Source organism: Schistocerca serialis, chromosome 3 (assembly GCF_023864345.2).
Source record: "Schistocerca serialis cubense isolate TAMUIC-IGC-003099 chromosome 3, iqSchSeri2.2, whole genome shotgun sequence".
NCBI lineage: Eukaryota > Metazoa > Arthropoda > Insecta > Orthoptera > Acrididae > Schistocerca > Schistocerca serialis.
The window spans coordinates 1,013,695,561-1,013,715,063 of NC_064640.1; the positions used below are offsets into that span (position 1 = coordinate 1,013,695,561).

Below are 19,503 nucleotides of genomic sequence, written 5' to 3' on the forward strand. Positions count from 1 at the left end.
GACGAAAAAAGTGTCCAATCGGCTTGTGCAAACTTCCAGCGTCGCGGGCGCACGTAGGGCAGTTGAGGCTGCAGTCTAAGGACACATGGAAAGTGGTCACTCGAGTGTGTATCATCAAGGGCGAACCATTCGAAGCGCCGAGCTAGCGGAACAGTACCGACCGCAAGGTCCAAATGAGAGAAATTTGTCGTGGAGGCAGACAAAAATGTAGGGACCCCAGTGTTGAGGCAAACTAGATCTGCTTGGTGGAAGACGTCTAGCAATAGTGAGCCACGTGGACAAGGATGTGGAGACCCCCAAAGCGGGTGGTGGGCATTGAAGTCCCCAACCAGCAAATATGGGGGTGGAAGCTGACCAAGAAGATGAAGGAAATCAGCTCGTGCCATTGGTGTGGACGATGGAATGTATACAGTACAAAGAGAGAACGTGTATCCGGAAAGGGAAAGACGGACGGCGACAGCTTGGAAGGAAGTGTTTAAATGGATTGGGTGATAATGGAGAGTTTCATGGAGAAGAATCATGAGTCCTCCAAGTGCTGGAGTGCCTTCAACAGAGGGGAGATCATATCGGACGGACTGAAAATGAGGGAGAACAAAGCGGTCATGGGGACGCAGCTTTGTTTCCTGAAGACATAAGATGCCGGCGAGTAGGATCGTAAGAGGATCGACAATTCATCCCGATTGGCTCGAATACCGCGGCTATTCCAGTGGATAATGGACATAGGGTGAACAGAAAATGGAGGAATGTGACCAAGGTCGCTGTCAACTCAACGACTGCTCTGAGCTTGCGACCGACAGCATGGAATGGCTTTCAGCCGAAGGCAGAAAATACTGATCCATAGGTTGGTCAGGAGCAGCTCCTGCCACCAGCGATCGGCCGGTTGATTGGCCGCCAGCAGTGCGCCTCGGCGACACAGAAGACGGCCGAGGGCGATTTCCGCCAGGTGGTGCTGTAGATGGGACACGCCTTGGCGGACGAGGAGAGGAACTGGGTTTCTTTGTAGCCTTCTTGGAAGTATGATGTTTAGAGGAAGGAGGAACCGATGGTTGGGAAGTTGCCGTACGTGAAAACTCTTCACGAGTATGCTCTTTTTTCGAAGTCTTGGTGTCTGACTTTTGGGCTCGAGATTTAGCAGAACTCGACGAAGGGTGAGCCAGAGAGTGGGCAGGCGAAAGTGGTGAGGTTGAACGGGCGATCTTTGCGCTGGCCCATCTGACGACCGTGGCACTAAAGGTGAGGTCGCAAGTCTGCGTGGCCGCCTCCTTTGTTGGCTGAGGAGAAGCAAGGACAGTGCTGTATTTTCCTTTCTGAGGCACGGTGGGCTGTCGACTGGCGAATAATTTACGAGCAGCATAGGTCGACACCTTTTCCTTTACTCTAATTTCCTGGATGAGCTTTTCGTCCTTAAAAACGGGACAATCTCGAGAGGAAGCAGCGTGGTCACCCATACAGTTGATGCAGCGAGGGTATGGAGGTGGACAAGCACCCTCATGGGCATCCTTGCCACACACAACACGTTTGGCCGGATTGGAACAGGACTGGCTGGTGTGATTGAACCGCTGACACCGATAGCAATGCGTAGGGTTTGGGACGTAAGGGCAAACGGAAATTATCTCATAGCCTGCTTTGATTTTCGATGGGAGTTGAACTTTGTCAAATGTCAAGAAGACAGTGCGGGTTGGAATGATGTTCGTGTCAACCCTTTTCATAACCATATGAACAGCCGTTACGCCCTGGTCAGACAGGTAGTGCTGAATTTCTTCGTCAGACAATCCATCGAGGGAGCGTGTATAAACGACTCCACGCGAGGAATTTAAAGTACGGTGCGGTTCCACCCGGACAGGGAAGGTGCGTAGTAGTGAGGTACGCAGCAATTTTTGTGCCTGGAGGGCACTGACTGTTTCTAACAACAGGTTGCCATTCCGTAATCTGGAACAAGACTTTACAGGACCTGCAATTGCGTCGACACCTTTCTGAATAATGAAAGGGTTGACCGTGGAGAAGTCGTGACCTTCGTCAGACCAAGAAACAACAAGGAACTGTGGCAACGATGGAAGAACTGACTGTGGCTGGGACTCTGAACTTACGTTTGTGAGCAGACATAGTGGAAGGTGAGGAAACCATTGCGGAAGAATCCCCCATGATTACCGGCGTCTCCGATGGCGCGCTCGGGTAATCACCCCTCCCTGGGCCTGGCCGTTACCAAGGGGTACGTACGTGTCCTACCTGTCTACCCGGGGCGGGGAATTACGCGTTACCCCGTCACCGGCTACGCATGGAAGTGCGTGGGTCGGCCTTCAGACACGCACAGGGAGGAAGAAAGAGAAAGGGAAAGGAAAGAAGAGAGGTCTCAAACGCCGCAGCGGAGAAAAGAGTAAAGAGAAGAGGTAAGGAAAAGAGAAGGACAAAGGAAGGATGAAGACATACAAGCAAGGAAGGCGAAGAATGCGGTACATTTACAAGCGTCCGTCTCCGGGACGTAGGCACAAACCATACTCCCAGAGGGGGAGAAAGGGAAGGAAAGAGCCAGAGGTGAGGGTGGGAGGGGCGAAGATGGGTGATGGGGAAGGATGCGGAAAGGGAAGGTATGCAGCCCGGAAAGGAAGGAAGGCCACATTAGCTCGGGGTCCCGTGCTCGCTACGCACGTATCCACAAAAGAGTTGTGGACCCCCTGGGGGCGTTCGGCAATTGTGTTTGCATTGGTAGATAACACGCCATTAATGTTAATGCCAGGGACACCTGTTTGGGTCTGGTACCCAGAAAGATGTCTGGTCTTCGTCCAGCCTTGTGAAGGTGACGTATGGCACCCAATGGTCCACATTTTATAAGCTGGCGAATGCGGGCATGAAGCCACCTAAAGGCTATTAGGTGCTCTATGGAATGGTGCTGCTTATGTTGCTGTAGAGCTTGCCGATGCTCTTTAATTGCCTCAGTGACTACCAAGGGACTGTCTTTCACCAGGGGCACCCTAAAGAACGAGGCATAGCGTTTTCCACCACAGAAATGATCGTTGTAGTGACCTGCTCAATGAGAACATCGATGGCATTATGTGGGGAAGAGTCAGTGGTGACAGGAGAGGTGAAAGCTTCCCAGTCTGCCTTGTTTAAAGCCCGTCTGTGTAGGTGTTCATGAGCATGATGCCAGGGGAGTGACAGGAAGATGGGGAAGTGGTCACTACCACACAAGTCGTCATATGCTCTCCCAGTGGATAGATGGGAGAAAGCCAGGACTGCAAACCGAGAGCTCAATTGCCAAATATGTGCCAGGTGCCACAATGAAATGTGTGACGCCACCTATATTTAAGAGGAAGAAGTCAAGTTGTGACAATTTTCGACCTCCCTATCTCAACCAGTAAGCATGGCGCCACCCCACAAGGGGTTATGCACGTTAAAATCTCCCAAAAGTGGGAAAGGTTTAAGGAGTTGATCAATCAGTGCAGCCAATACGTTTAGTGCTACTGCACCATCTGGAGGAAGATACACACTGCAGACAATTATATCCTGTGTCGTCCTTATCCTGACAGCCACAGCTTCTAGAGGGGTTTGAAGGAGCACAGGTTCACTACATACTGAGTTCAGGACATAGACACAGACTGCACCGGTTCCTGTAATATCCCTTATAGCCGCAGAGGACAGGGGTCTGCATTGCCGGGAACCATGTTTCCTAGAGGGCAATATAGAAAGCGGGTGTAAAGCTTGACAGTTGCCACAGCTCAGCCAGGTGGTGGAAAAAACCGCCACAATTCCACTGGAGAATTAGGTGATCACGAGACTGGGGAGGCATGCAACGCTCAAATGAGGCAGTCTACGGCAGGTCTAGGTCCTCAGTGGATGCCAGAATCTCCACCTCTCCACCTCATCCTGAGACACAGAGCTTGTAGGTAGAGGTGGTGTGACTGCCACAGCAGTGCCTTGGTTTTTGGGGGTCTTTCTTTTTAGGTTTCTCTCGCTGCTCTTTAGGTTCGTCCAGCTAGGAGGGCTTCACTGATTCAGTTTCAGGGACTGACGAGGACTGTGAAGCCCTACGACCAGCTACCTGTGGTTGCTTCAGCCACTGGCGGGTGTCAGCTTTGCCACTGGTAGCAACCTGGGAAGGGAGTGACCAAGGGATCCCTTCCTGGCGAGAGAAGCCGAAGAAGAATTACGCTTCTCAGGCTGAGAAGTGGGGACGTCAGGTGTTGCTCCTGTAGTAGGTTGTGCAGGAGCAACAGGAGGGCAGTGCCCCCCACCATTAAAGGGGCAGGTGGAGTCTGACGGCTCTGAGAGCCACCTGTATGCAGCAGAACGGAAGATGGTAGAACCGTTCTCATAGCGGCGGGGTAGATTGACGCCATATGCACAGGATGTAGCCTCTCTTATTTTCTCCTAGCCTTAGTGTAGGTCAGTTGGTCCAGGGTCTTTTATTCTATGATTTTCCTTTCTTTCTGGAGAATCCTGCAGTCTGGTGAGCAAGACGAATGGTGCTCTCTACAGTTGACGCAGTTTGGAGGCAGGGCACATGGAGTATTGGGATGTGAAGGATGTCACAATCCTGACAGGTGACGCTGGAAATACAGCGGGAAGACATGTGGCCAAACTTCCAGCACTTAAAGCACCGCATCAGGGGAGTGATATATGGCTTTACATCACAGCAGTAGACAATCACCTTGAACTTCACGGGTAATGTGTCAGCCTCTAAGGCCAAGATGCAGGCACCAGTGGCAAACTGATTATCCCTTGGACCCTTGTGGACGCGCCAGACGAAATGGACACCTTGCCACTCTAAATTCACATGCAGCTCATCGTAAGACTGCAAAAGAAGGTCCCTATGAAATATGATACCGTTGACCATATTTAAGCTCTTATGGGGCGTGATGGAAACAAACATCCCCCAGCTTGTCACAGTGCCAATCACTGGGCAGAGGATGCTGTTTTGATCAAGACCAACCCCGACTGCATTTTGGACAAGCCCTGCACCTCCCAAAACTTGTCCTCTAAATGGCCCACAAAAATCTGAGGTTTCATTGACAAGATTCCCCATCAACCTTCGTACATACCATGTACCATGGTGAATAAGATTCGCTGCCATCCTTAGCCTGGCATTCCACCCATGGTGTGGGCGGGGGGGGGGGGGGGTTGTTATCAATTTACGGTCATATTTCTTAGCATTAATGTTATACCTTGACCGCTTAGAGACTGCTGGTGTTTGACCACCAGCAAGAGATAACTTAATACACTTCATGGCGTGTCATCCGCCCTGATGCCACCCACTCCGACAAGGGGCCCTCCCCACGTGTGATGGCCATTGCCAGGAGTCCCGATGCCCCAGGGTGATGGGCATCTCCTCCTTGGCATATGTGGGAAGTTAACAGCGCAGGCATCAGCAGTGTGATCCTTGTGTGGTCAGTGGGCTACAACCAACAGGGTACATGGCGGCCCCACCAAACGGACTGGCTACCATGCTGGGTATCATGCGCAAACAAGCTGAGAAGTCCATTATCGTCGACAGCACAGAAAGTGATACTGCACAGAGGATGGAGGAAAATGCACCCAGGAGGGTGACCTCACCCATCAGCTGGAGAATGGGCGGAAGTGCAGATCCATGCCGATGAAGGATGCGAAAGGTCTCAGCACATGATGGACACTACGCACCGTGTAAGGCGCCCTTCCCCAACTGGCTCGCTCTCTTCAGGAAAATTTTGAAAAATGGAGGTCAAACACTACAATGGACCATCACATAAAGGCCAAAACATGCAAGACACCTTTTAGTCGCCTCTTACGCCAGGCAGGAATACCTCTGGCCAATTCTAACCCCCGGACCTGCAGGGTGAACCTTATTTGGAATGTACCCTCGTACGGAAGTGAAACTTCAACAATAATCTGCTCAGACAAGAACAGATTAAAAACTTTTGACATGTGGTGTTGAAGAAAACTGTTGAAGATTAGATGGGTGTATCACATAACTGTTTATTTATCTTCATTCATCTAAGAACCAGCTAACAATGATATAGGATTTGTCAAGGTAATACAGTGTAAATAAATAGGTCAAAATACACGACACACAGCTATCTAACTTGCTCATGCACATACCTAATGTCTCCTCATAAGGACCGCAAAGATAGTCTAAGAGGACTGAACAAGTGGTCGGCCATGGCCTTGATTGAGGAACCATCCTAGCATTTGCCTTGGTGATCTACGAAAACCTAAATTATGATGGCTGGATAGAGCAATTCCATCCTTCTGAACATGAGGTCAGTGTCTCAATAGCTTTACTGCTTCATTCCGTCCCTATTGTATTATATTCCTCGATTTAATCATGGATGCAATTTGTTTCACGTAACTTGTAATATACAACATAGTTTCATTCTTCATTTCCACACACATCAAAGACACCTGCTGATGACTCATGTACTGTTTCCAATAACTTTTAATACAAATCATAGTTCTGCTCTTCATTACCACACATACTAAGGCATATGCTGATGACTTCTGGACTGTGAAAGATGCTGCTGTGCCCCTTGCATCAACTCCCGACTCCATTCCAACCATATTCAACTATCCTCCTCTGTCCACTTGAAAAAGTGAGTCAGCAGACATTACTATCATGCATTTTACATCTCGACACAATTTTCTTGTGAAAACAGTAAATCATGATCATGTATTAAAATGCAACAAGGTGGTGATGGTGTCATTCCCTTGCATTATGGGTCATCGCTCCAAGGCCTTTAAGTACTCTTTGCGTTAGTATGCATTACTTATGAACAATTTTTTAGCTGTCATTCAAACAAATGTATTTTACCAATCAAAACCTCTGGCAATTTATTATACAATTTTATCCCTTGATATAAAATACTCTTTTGAGGTTTTTTTCCTAGGTACATGGAACTCCAAACTGGCTCTTGCTGTATGATTATGTTGTTGTTGTTGTTGTGGTCTTCAGTCCTGAGACTGGTTTGATGCAGCTCTCCATGCTACTCTATCCTGTGCAAGCTTTTTCATCTCCCAGTACTTACTGCAACCTACATCCTTCTGAATCTGCTTAGTGTATTCATCTCTTGGTCTCCCTCTACGATTTTTACCCTCCACGCTGCCCTCCAATACTAAATTGGTGATCCCTTGATTATGTATGGAACTATAACTGAAGTATTTAATAATGTTTTTCCCGATGTGCATCACACATTGGGAGATGTACTGACTTGGTGCAGTAAGTACACCCACATTTTAGAAATAACTCCTTACAAGAAGTCTGATTACTACTCCCAGTTATTATTCTTACAGTCCTCTGTAGTACATGTTATGTGCCTAATAAGGAGGTTGTTGTTGTTGTTGTTGAGGTCTTCAGTCCAGAGACTGGTTTGATGCAGCTCTCCATGCTACTCTATCCTGTGCAAGCTTCTTCATCTCCCAGTACTACTGCAGCCTACATCCTTCTGAATCTGCTTAGTGTATTCATCTCTTGGTCTCCCTATACGATTTTTACCCTCCACGCTGCCCTCCAGTACTAAATCGGTGATCCCTTGATGCCTCAGAACATGTCCTAGCAACCGATCCCTTCTTCTAGTCAAGTTGTGCCACAAACTCCTCTTCTCCCCAATTCTATTCAATACCTCCTCATTAGTTATGTGATTTACCCATCTGAACTGAATTAGACAAAGAAGAACTTTATGACACAATTTCAGTAAAAGAAGGGACAGGTTGATGTACCACACCCTCAGGTACCAGGAACAGTTAATTTGGCAATAGGAGGAAGATTGGAGGGGGGTGGTGGTTAAAAGCTGTAGAGGAACACCAAGGCTTGAATGCAGTAGCCAGATTCAAATCAATATATACAGTAACAGATATGCAGATATGAAACACTCGCTTGAGGTAGACCAATATAGAGAGCTGAAACCAACTTGTCTTCAAACTGATGACTATAGTGACAATAAAATATTATGACTGACACAATCAAACACCTTGAATAAAATGCACAAGATCCCAACTGGCAATATTTTATGCAAATATGACATTACCACTCAGGGTGGGTGGCAAATCTTGTGTGCATTACATTGTCAAAAAGTTTTGAAAACTATGTAAGGAGTGAGACTAGCTACTAATTATGGACACAAAGAGTCAACTTTCTTATAATGATGCTTAAAAATAGCACACTTTAATATGTCTGGAGAAATACCCTTAATTACTAAACACATTACGTATTATAGGGCCATGAATTTTTAGCATCTTATTAGAAGTACCATTAACTCCATATGAAGTTTTGCTTTAGAGGATCAAGGATAATTTTCTGATTTCATTAAATTTGATCTCTACTGTTTCTTCATTTTACTGTTTTACTCTTGCTTTACACGGTTTTCACCTATTTTTTCCATTTACTTTTAAAAAGGTAGTTATTAAATGTATCTACTACCCATGAACTGTTTTTAATAATGCTCCCATTCTAGTAATAGAATTAATGTCAGTTTCTTTCTTTTTCTCTCTTTTATCGATATTCTATAATGATTTAAATTTATTTACCAATCTGTCAGTTTCTGACAAAATATGCAAACTCTTTGATTTCTTGTACAGCTACTCTCATTTACTTATTGTACTACTTATTATATGAGGGTAATTCTGGATATTTCATAATACCTCGTTTTTGGTTCTGAAGATTCTTTGTATCTGTAATGATGCAAGGTATCTTTGAAGACTTCCTACCACTGCAATTAATAATTTTTTGGGGAAAAGGCATTCATAATCGGCAAAACACTTATTAAAAAGTTGAATTTAGGCATCAACTGAACCTACATATACCAGATGCTGGTTTCATCCAACAACATAATGATGATGTGGCAGATGACACTATGTTGGCAAGCAAAGTAAGAACAGAATACTGACAATATTTCTTTTGTGTTTATATTGTTTTTTGATTGTAGGTTGTGGTGACTGACTGACCTGTAGCGTACACTCATGTTAGGTTGGAAGGTGACAGTTTGGTTATGAATTGGCAAAGACAATGACGTGCAGATGAAGGTGCATGTGATATACTGATCTGTAGCATATCCTAAGACCTATTTCAGGCTCAAAGGTAACAGCTTGGTTCCAAGTTGGCAAAACAGTATTGCTTCAGTGGATCTGAATTTAGTCTGGCACTCCTACAATTTTTTAAGTTCTCTCTCAAATCTTCCAGTGGGTTTTTTATCACCCTTGTTGTCACTGTGTTTCTGGGCAGTACATGCAGGTAAGTTATGCAATTTTAATAATCTTGAATCATGATCTAGCAATTTGTGTATACCACAGACAGGATAGGCATGTGCATATTTAGCTTTTGCTTGTATGAATACACTGCCTTTCTGTGTGCTACTGTCTGGAGTTAATCGAATACAGAAATTTATGTCCAATACTTAACTGCATATAGAAAACAGTACCCACACATCAGTTTTACTGTAATATTCCCTTAAAACAATCTAATTAAAAGCACCACAAATCAGTAGTCTATTCCTTCTATCTCATGTTCACATGCACTCGCAAAATAGTCAATCCACTCACAACTATTATGTTGTATGCTATCTTCAATAAATGACCTAAATTTCCCATTTACCATTCATGTGTGTTATAGGAAGAAATTTTTACTTTTGAGACCATCACTAAGGTTAGGTTCCCTCAATATTGTCACTTATGTGGACACCACTGTCTTTATTATCTAGTTATATTTTATTTTCTTTAAAACAAGGGGCTAAGTTCAGTGTCATGAAGCTCACAAAGTACAATGTACACAATTTCCACTCTAAAACCATCTACTATACCTGATGCATAGTATTTTATGCAGTATGTTGAAGCTTCACTATACCACAACAAGTTCCACAGGAAAGTTCTCAAAGTATACAAATACTGACATCTGTCAAAAATATTATGTTTAGGTTTAAACAACTGTCTCAAAAGACGGCAACAGTCACATGAAGAATTGATAGTAGTGCTACTGGCAACCAAAGAAACTTATGTCGCCTGACAACTTCCTTATCCTTTTCTCGGTATTCTGGAGCTACGATTAACAACGTTTTTTACACGCGCCCTCTAAATTAGCACATCACTGATTCATAAAGCCTAACATATTATACTTCCCATCATATGAACTTATGAAGTGCAGCATTACTTTTGTGCAGGAGATATAACAGTTATGATACAGCAGCTGCCAATCCTATTTCGCTGATAAGGTACCATTCCGGAAGTGTTTGTATTTCATTACATGGAAGTAGTCGGGGGCAGTACTCCAAACTTCACGTTAATGCAACTGAATCTAACGATAGCGCAAGTTTTGTCTCATCAAGACGACAAACGCACTTCGAACTTCCCGGACCATGGAATCAATAACAGCCGCACAATACTACACAACAGTCAGTATGGCTGGCTCTCCACACTACCAAGCAGTTTTGGGCTATGTTACGAGGTACATCTCTCTAGCCCTTAACCACGTTACACTGTTATAAGTGAAATATAATATCCTTCTTCAGTCACAACTGGTAATTACACAATGTTACCATTTGAAAATATCATCGTGTAGAAAGAAGAAACTGTACCAACCTTTCTGATCCTTTAAGTTGAGAGTTTGTTTTCACTTTAAAAGATTTACTGAACAGAGTCATCTCACTTTATGCAACGGTAAGTATGTGATTTTGTGTCGCCGATTGCTGTTCTCACACCTCAGTTATTACACTGTTTAGATACACCCGCCTGTGTGTAGTAAAGATGTCTCTTTGATTTTGTAATAAAATGCTTTTCCGTGTCGATGTGGAATATCGTCAGTGCTTTATACCGTAATACCTTCTACGAGTCTTATGTATATTAGAGATATTAAATATGGTGTTGTAAAAAGTGTAGTGTTTTCTAAATATCAGAGATCTTTTGACTTCGGCGATGCCGATGCGGCAGATAGAATCGAATGTGGTATCGGTTGTCATGTATGATGTTTGATAACTTTTCGTTGTTAGGAACGGAGCTTTATTATTTTTGCCCTGTTGAGGAGAGATGATTGTTACCGATACAACAAATTTGTAACTGTCATCGTTGGGAGATTTTTTTTTTTCTTTTTTTCACACATCATTCTTCAATGTCTAGGTTAGTGAGTGCTTTCGAAGGTTAAGTTTTAGTTGCAGTAATACCAGTAGATGAAAAAGCGATAGAATGCTCGTTTCTGATGCGACGTAAGGCACTCTTATATTGCTGTCGTGTTAATAAGTGGATTTGATATTGTGTATCGTTAGTTCTGTACTTTCATAGGTGCTTTGAGAAATGGCTTGGAATGCACTATGCTGTAGACTGTTGGTTCCTTAGGGAACTGTGTTTATTGAAATCTTACGATCATGTAAAAAAAAAAAGTAGTTGTATTTGCTTCTCGTTTTCTGTGGTGTTAGAAATTAGAATTGATTTGGAGCAGCATCTCGTGCTTCATTCGGACAAATTTCTCAATAACTGTAGAGAGCAAATTGTTTCAGCCTTGTAATTTTGTCAGTTCTTTCCCGTATTAGTATTAATTTTACGCGACATAATTATCCTCGTGCACCTATTCCACCTGCTACGCAATTTTTTTGCTTAAATATTTCTTTTATTACCAGTGCCACGGTATTGAGTAGTTAGGACTGGAATGGACTGCACCAAAAGTATATTAATATACTTAACAATACATCACTAAAACGAACATTAAAAGTACAATAACAGTGTTGCTGATAGTCTCGTAGCACCAAATTTTAAGTTAGACTGCATCCACATCCTTAATCTTTAAGTTAGACTGCAACCACATCCTTAATCTGCAAACCACTATGAAGTGCATGACAGAGTACTCCCCATTCTACCGGTTACTATCGTTTCTTCCTGTTTCATTCACGTATGGAGCATGGGAAAGATGATTGTTTAAATTGCTCTATGAGCGCTGTAATTAATCTAGACTTGTGCACATGATCCCTATAAGAGGGGTTGTAGTAAATTCCTAGAATCATCAATTAAAGATGTTTCTTGAATCTTTGTAAGTATGCTATATTGATATAGTTTGCATCCATCTCCCAAGTGTCTACCAGTTCAAGTTTCTTGCACATCTCTGTGAGACACAATCATGGGCAAAACAAACCTGTGACTGTTTATGCTGCCCTTCTCTGTATATATACAGTATCCGCCATAAGGCCTATTAGGCCATAATTCTGTAACTAGGAAAAAAAATTGACAGATTATAGTGGATGTTACTGTAGGTCACTCAGCATTTTTGCTTTAAACAGGTCTGTAGGTAGGGACTGAACACTATTTGGCATTGGCACTAAACATTTTTATAGCCACCTGCTGGGAATTATCTTGTGTTTTGCTCAGTTGATTTCTTGACCTGTCTAGATTGTCCTAATTCCCAGTGCCCAGTGTTGTATATGTGAATTTGATATTTCTTGCTGTGCTTCATTAGAATGAGGCAGTCGAACACACACTGAGGAGGAGTGATCCTCAGTGCTGTCTTTCTATAGCAGCAGCACATTCCTGCATCTTCCAGGGTGGCCCTGTAGCTGCAATCCATAACCAGATGAGGCTGCAGAATAAAGTACAGTAGATTGTTTGTAGGCATTGTTCTGTTACAGTGCATTATAATTTCCTCAGAAGGTGGTACTGTTCTGTTACAATGCATTTTAAATTCGTTGGAAGGTAGAGGAATTGTGAAGACTTGATGTTCTCATCTGTGGTGTGCCCTTTCCAAGTTGTTACAGTCGCAGAAGACACCGAGAGGTTTAACGACTCCAACATTACCTATTGTCACAAACTACACTTCATGGTCAGTGGTTTTATTTATTTTCACTATATTTTAATTAAACCTCTCATTGGCCTCACTGAACAGAACATCTGCTTGTTATAGAGCCTGCATGTTACTGTTCCACAGTCAGATACTGTTGTCGCCTACAAACTGTAGAATTTGTCAGTTTGAACATAAACCATTAACAAATATTACAAATGGAGACAATAGTGTGGATACCTGCAGCACATGGTGTTGCAATTTCTCATGGACTTCACCTTGATGTGTAACTTGATATCTATTAGATTGGAGTCAAGGGTTGCTATGGTATCTACCCCAATTCTCTAGGATTTTAATTTAGTAAGCAGGATTATGCATGATGCAATCAAATGTCTTACAAAATCACAAAGTAGCAGTACTGCAGACACTTGTTCTTCAAAAGCTTCATTTATCTTTGTTCATAGGCCACAGATTGTAGTTGTCTCAAATGTTTTCTTCCCAAACTGTATTGTGCCTCATGAAAGAGGTTATTGTCTTCAGAATAAGGTAGAAGTTGGTGTTTTGTTCTAAATTATATCACCTTAGTCAGCTAGCAAATAGAGACTTGGCTGAAAACAAAGTGTGACAGGGTAGTTGAGTTTGTGGCAACTATCAACCACTCAAACAGCACCTTTGTGCTTTTTGCTCTTTGCTTTAACTTCACTTTTGTTTTCTCATGCTGGCTGGTTCACATACTGTGTTCCTGTGTATTCGATATTTGTGACTAAAACTGTGTTGAATAAGTTAATATGTATTGGTGCTACTATTCCCTCATATACAACGATGGGGTTGAAGTTACCACAAGTTGTTCACATCAGTACTGATATAACGTGAAGATGCTTATGAAGCAATAGAGAACAAATTAACATTTAATGATTTACCTTCTTACTGTATGTTGTAATGTACCCACTTATTCACGCCATGCAAGTTTGAAAATACTATTCATATGTTAAGATTAATAATTTACTTTGAATCAAACATGTCAATGCCATTATAATCTTTTTGCAATGCACTGATGGAGAAAAACCTTTTTTTTTTTTTTTTTTTTTAATGCAGGATGTGTGCAGCGTAGCACAGAAAATCTTGACTTTTTTGTTATACTTGAAACTGTACTTATTGAGCCGTAAATTATTTGTAGTACATGAGGCACAGTATGATATAGAACAGGTCAGCATATTCTGTTAAGTTTTCACACAATCATGTATCTCACTACATGTTATAGTGGTCTTCAGTCTGAAGACTTGTTTGATTGAGCTCTTCATGCTGGTCTGTCTGGTGAAAGCCTCTTCATCACTGCATGCCTACTGCTACCTCCTTACTGTTTGCAAACCTTGGTCTCCATTAACAGTTTTTACATCGAACACTTCCTTCCATTGTCAAACTGGCGATTCCTTGATGCCTCGGGATGTGTCCTGTAAATTGATCTCTTCTTTTAGTCAAGTGTTTTAGGTTCACATGGAAGGCGATAGTTTAGTAGTGAGTAAGCAAAGTAACAAATTGGTCTGTAGCCATATATCTACCCTCACTCCATGTGTAAAGCAATATTTATTTAAAGAAAACTCCAAAGTAAATTCAAGAAAACAATTTTGTATTGTAGGCAAATCTTTTGTGACTATTTTGGTGTATATACGAGGGTCACTCCAAAAGAAATGCACCCTATTTTTGTAAAAATACAGTTTTCATTCTGCATGTGTGAAAGTTGTACCATGTGTTGATACATCCTTCCCACGTGTTTTCAAACTTAGTTCAACCTGTTCCCATGAGTGGCGCCATCACAGCATGTCTTCAAGATGGCTGCTACACTTGACGTTCGTCAGAAGCAACGTGCTGTCATAGAATTCCTGTGCTGTGAAAACGAGACAGTGGGAAACATCTACAAGAGTTTGAAAAAGGTGTGTGGAGATGCTGCTGTCGATTGCAGTACAGGTAGTCGGTGGGCAAGCAGGTTACGTGATGAAAGCAGGCACTGCAATATTGAGGATTGTCCTAGCAGCGGCAGGCCCCGTACTGCACACACTCCAGACAATGTGCAGAGTGTTAACGAATTGGTGACTTCTGACAGACGCATCACAGTGAACGAATTGTCACGCTACGTTGGGATAGGGGAAGGAAGTGTTTGCAGAATACTGAAAGTGTTGGCGTTAAAAAAGGTTTGTGCCAGGTGGGTTCCCAGGATGTTGGCAGTGGCTCACAAGGAAACAAGAAAAATGGTATGCAGCAAACTTTTGGAACAGTACAAGAATGGTGGAGATGAATTTCTTGGAAGAATTGTGACAGGTGATGAAACATGGCTCCATCATTTTTCACCAGAGACGAAGAGGCAATCAGTGGAGTGGCATCATGCTGCAAATTCACCCAAGAAAAGAAAAATTCAAAACCACACCCTCTGCTGGAAAAGTTATGGCTATGGTGGTTTTTTTATTCCGAAGGACTCTTGCTTGTGGATATCATGCCAAGTGGAACCACCATAAATTCATGCATATATGATGACACTGAAGAAACTTCAAGTTCGACTGAATTGTGTTCGACCACATCGGCAAAAGTAGGATGTTTTGCTGTTGCATGACTATGACGGCCACATGTCAGTGAAAACACCATGGAAGCGATCAGAAAACTCTGATGGACAACACTGAAACACCCGCCTTACAGTCCTGACCTGGCTCCATGTGACTATCATCTCCTTGGGAAACTGAAAGACTATCTGCATGGAACAAGGTTTGAAGATGATGACTCTCTTGTGCACGTTGCCAAACGGTGGCTCCAACAGGTTGGTCCAGGATTTACCGTACGGATATTCAGGCGCTGGTTCCAAGATGGCGTAAGGCAGTTGAGAGGGATGGAAATTATGTGGAGAAATGAAAATATTGCTCCTAAAGAATGTATCTACACACTGTGAAACTTTCAAATATGTAGAATAATAGATGATTTTTTTTTTTAAAAACAGTGTGCATTTCTTTTGGAGTGACCCTCGTATCCTACATTAACTATGAAAAGTGCAAGGACAGCCACTGTGTAACACTTATGCTGGAATGAAAAGATCATAGCCAATTTTTTTCCCTATTCTTGTCCCACTGGAACTGTAACTCATCTCTGATGGCTTTGTCAGCTGTAGCTGCAGAAAATTTGTTTCCTGAAATACCTACTGCACTGCTGATTCTATGTGGTTTTTGCCCTAGTGTCATCAAATTCTGTTACCTGCATTAATATTTGGAAACCCCCAAAGTACTTCATCTATTACAAAGGAATGCTGGGCTTTTTGACGAGTTTCAGCTTGATTCACTATGTTCTCACTTAAAATCAGATTGCCAAATTTTCAGTCATGCATCGGCTACATACCAGTTAGTAGCAACACTGAATACTTTCGCCCAAAGCTAGGCCTCTCTTATATTTACAAAATTAAACAACTGAGATGATGATTAATGACTGTGAGGCTTTTAGGAGGGCATGGAGAAGAGAAAAAAAGCAAGTTTGATTAGTGTACTTTAAATTTCAATATCAGCACACAAACAAATTAAAGCCCCATAAGCAGACGTGTGAGAAGTAATTTCATTCTGTGGAAGTCATACTCACTCACTCCCAACAATGTGTACATTGTTTGGAAATGACAGAGTCATAGGTTACAATGTCATATAAGAACCTATAAAAATAAAATAATTTATTACAGTCATTAGCTCACACACTAGTTGCTTTGGAATGCTGGATATAGAAACTGTTACTGGACAGTTGTGTAACCCACAACCTCTGGTGTAAATCGTGACAGTGAAGTGTTGGGTGTGTGCCAATGTGTTGCATTGAATCTTTGCTGTAAGGTTAGGCAGCATGGAGACATGACTAAGTGGAATAAAGGAGCTTTTGTGTTTGAATGTGCCCATGACCTCACCATGAATCAAGTTTTCTAGTGTGTTGATATGTCAACGCAAACTGTCCCAATCTCTTATTACGTATTACAATATGTCGACTGTACAAACGGCCCAATGAGGCAATTAACCTGCAGTTGTGGAGTATGTGGTGGATGCACTCTTTTAGGTTGTTGTGAATGTGAACCAGAATGTTTGTTTTGACATTCTGCCTCGATGTTGAGCGCCCATAAACCCCAACACACACACTTGACATTCTGAATGATCAAATGTTACACTTTCTCTATATCTTCATGGTAAGTATGCTATAGAAACTCCCATCTTATAAGATAACAGGCATGTTAAATACACAGGACTGCAACCGTGTGTTCCTGGTTTAACAAACACTTAGGCGTCCTATCCCACCATGACTGGACCAGCATCACCAGGAAGTATCCTGAGCTGTGTGGAACACTGAATTATACATAGCAGTCAATATCGTCACAATGTAGTTGTATTGGATCTAATCATCAATGAGTGATTTTATATGGCACACCTGAAGAAATTTGTCAGCTTTCTTCCTACCCAAATTGACACTACTTTAGAAGTTAGAAGCAGTGCTACTGCTAGAAGCATGACATGTCATGAGGTTGATTGGTTTTTTGTCTCGTGTACAGTGTAGTCATATTTCACGAGGGCTGCATCCAGGAAACTCCACTGCAGATCTCTGATGTTAAGAGGTACTTACGTGTAGTGAATGCTTGTAGCAAAAAATATTTTTATTGACTGCAGAAATGCTGTTGTGTGTTCTTACACATGACTATGAGAAAAATCACAATTATAATTTCTACAAGTGTTATGATTAATTCATACTAAGTAAAAATAATAGGTATGGGACAAATCACAATCACATTTACCCAGAGGACCAGAATGAAGTAAACAACTTTAAACTTCTGGAACATTAGAAAGTATTCATTTCAGTTATTTTAGACTGGCATTCATAAATTCTTCTACTTTATAGAAATACTTCTTCTTAGATAGCATATTTTTACTTTTTATGAATCCTCTGTTCAACCTTAAGTGTGCATATAGCTTGTATAAAACAACTCGTGCCTTACAATTCTGTGTCCTTTACATAATCATTGACTAATTGTAGATACAACATTGGAATCGTGGGTATAATTTCAGTGGGCGTATTTTTTTAAAATGTGTAAATTTTCATGAATAATACACAATTTTTGTGAATATAAATACAAGGCAGTGGCAGGATATTGAGCTCCTAGGTGTTTTGCAGTGGTGGTGGTGGAGGAGGAGTGAGAGAGAGAGAGAGATAAAAGTAAAATGTGATATGTGGGTATTGAGTATACAAGTGCAAAGTACGGTCATTTTAGCGTTTTGATGTTACAGGATTTACTTAATACGTTAAATGGATAGCACAAACTGCTCAGTCTATTTGCTTACTTTTTATGTATGTCTTATAGTGCGTCATATGTCCACACTTCTAGGAATTTAATGGTTATTTCATGGTCTGTAGGTACATTTCAAAATCTTACATAATCCATCATTGATTAAACTACAGTTGATACGTGAAAATTTTGTATACAGTTTTGTCATTGTGCAAAGAAGGTTGTTTCTGTGTAAACAATATACTAGCTTGGAATTCACATCACAAATGGTGTTGTTGAGTTCCTTAGCACAGTGATTTGAATGCACTATTTGGTGTCAGCAAACATTACTGGTAAATCTTTTCGGATTGCTTTAGGGCAGATTATTGATCGATATAATAAACAAAAGTGAGCCAAATGTGGACTTTCATATTCTAAAGAACCTTGGATATGACTCAAAGCATCAAGATGGATCTGTAGCTATTGACATCCCATTCACCCTTTTGAAAAAGAAAAACAGTTTTTCCAGCCTTGAAAATTTCAGGGAACTTGCTTGACAGCAAGGAGCAGTTTATTATTTCTGAAAAAGGGTAAGACCCCTGATGGCAGCTTTGTTTGAGAAGGATGCGAGTAGATCAAGAAATAATGTTTTGAGGAATAACTCTGATTCTGAATGGAGAGAGGGTATTGGAGATCAATTTGGAAAGAAATTTTGTTGCCAATGTTTACAAAGTGCTTGTTAAATACTTAACACATTTAGGGTCAGAGAGAATACTATCCTCATTCTTAATGTATGTTACTAAGTGGCCCTTGCTTTTCTTCCCAACTGTCTCATTGGTAACTTTCCACATGGCTTTAGATATATTCTTAGAGTTGACTGTGAACTACCAGTTGCACAGTTTATTGACTTTGCAGATCACTTTGTGGAGGATTTATTTGCACATTCTTAAGAAGTTCTGAAGTAACTCTTTGTCTGTAGTCCTGCTATATACAAGTAACGGATCTGAATTTTTGAAAGACATTTGTATGACCAAAGTTAATCATTTCTTACTAGATTATTTGCATTGACGCTGTGTTGATCTAAACGTGATTGGAAATGCTACATCATAACAGTACTGCATAGTATCCATCAATTCATCTACCTTACTTTCAGCATCACTGGCTCTATAAAAATTCATGACCACAAGGAAAAAGAACTGTATTGGAAAATTTGTAGTCAGATGAGTAGGTACAGTGTTCTCACTGTCACTCAATAGATTATGTGTATATTCTGAGAAGTATCTATAACATTTGTTAGCAATTGCATATGAATTTTTTAAAATTTCCCTATGTATATTTAACATAATTTTCTGCTCAGTAGTTTCTCTCTTCCAGTCTGTTCATTTATGCCAACACACATTGCTTTTCATTTGTTGAAATACATTGTAATGAATGAATGACAAAATAATTTTCTGAGAGTTGGATCACTTTTTTGTAAGATGCGTGTATTTTTCTGAAAAGGGAAAGGAGTACATCACTGACTCGTGGCACA

General features: G+C 41.6%; 2 protein-coding genes across 2 annotated transcripts in view; one reads left to right on the forward strand and one right to left on the reverse strand.

The window, feature by feature from the left end:
- LOC126471473 (eukaryotic translation initiation factor 2D) overlaps nt 1–10,780 on the reverse strand; it is a 199,777-nt gene extending 188,997 nt beyond the window's left edge. The window contains exon 1 of the mRNA XM_050099669.1: nt 10,534–10,780. Coding sequence (XP_049955626.1) covers nt 10,534–10,595 — 62 coding nt within the window. The 5' untranslated portion in view covers nt 10,596–10,780. The remainder of the gene's footprint in view (nt 1–10,533) is intronic.
- A 15-nt stretch (nt 10,781–10,795) lies between these two features.
- LOC126471474 (N-fatty-acyl-amino acid synthase/hydrolase PM20D1-like) overlaps nt 10,796–19,503 on the forward strand; it is a 248,749-nt gene continuing 240,041 nt past the window's right edge. The window contains exon 1 of the mRNA XM_050099670.1: nt 10,796–11,067. The gene's annotated coding sequence lies outside the window, so the exon portion shown is untranslated. The remainder of the gene's footprint in view (nt 11,068–19,503) is intronic.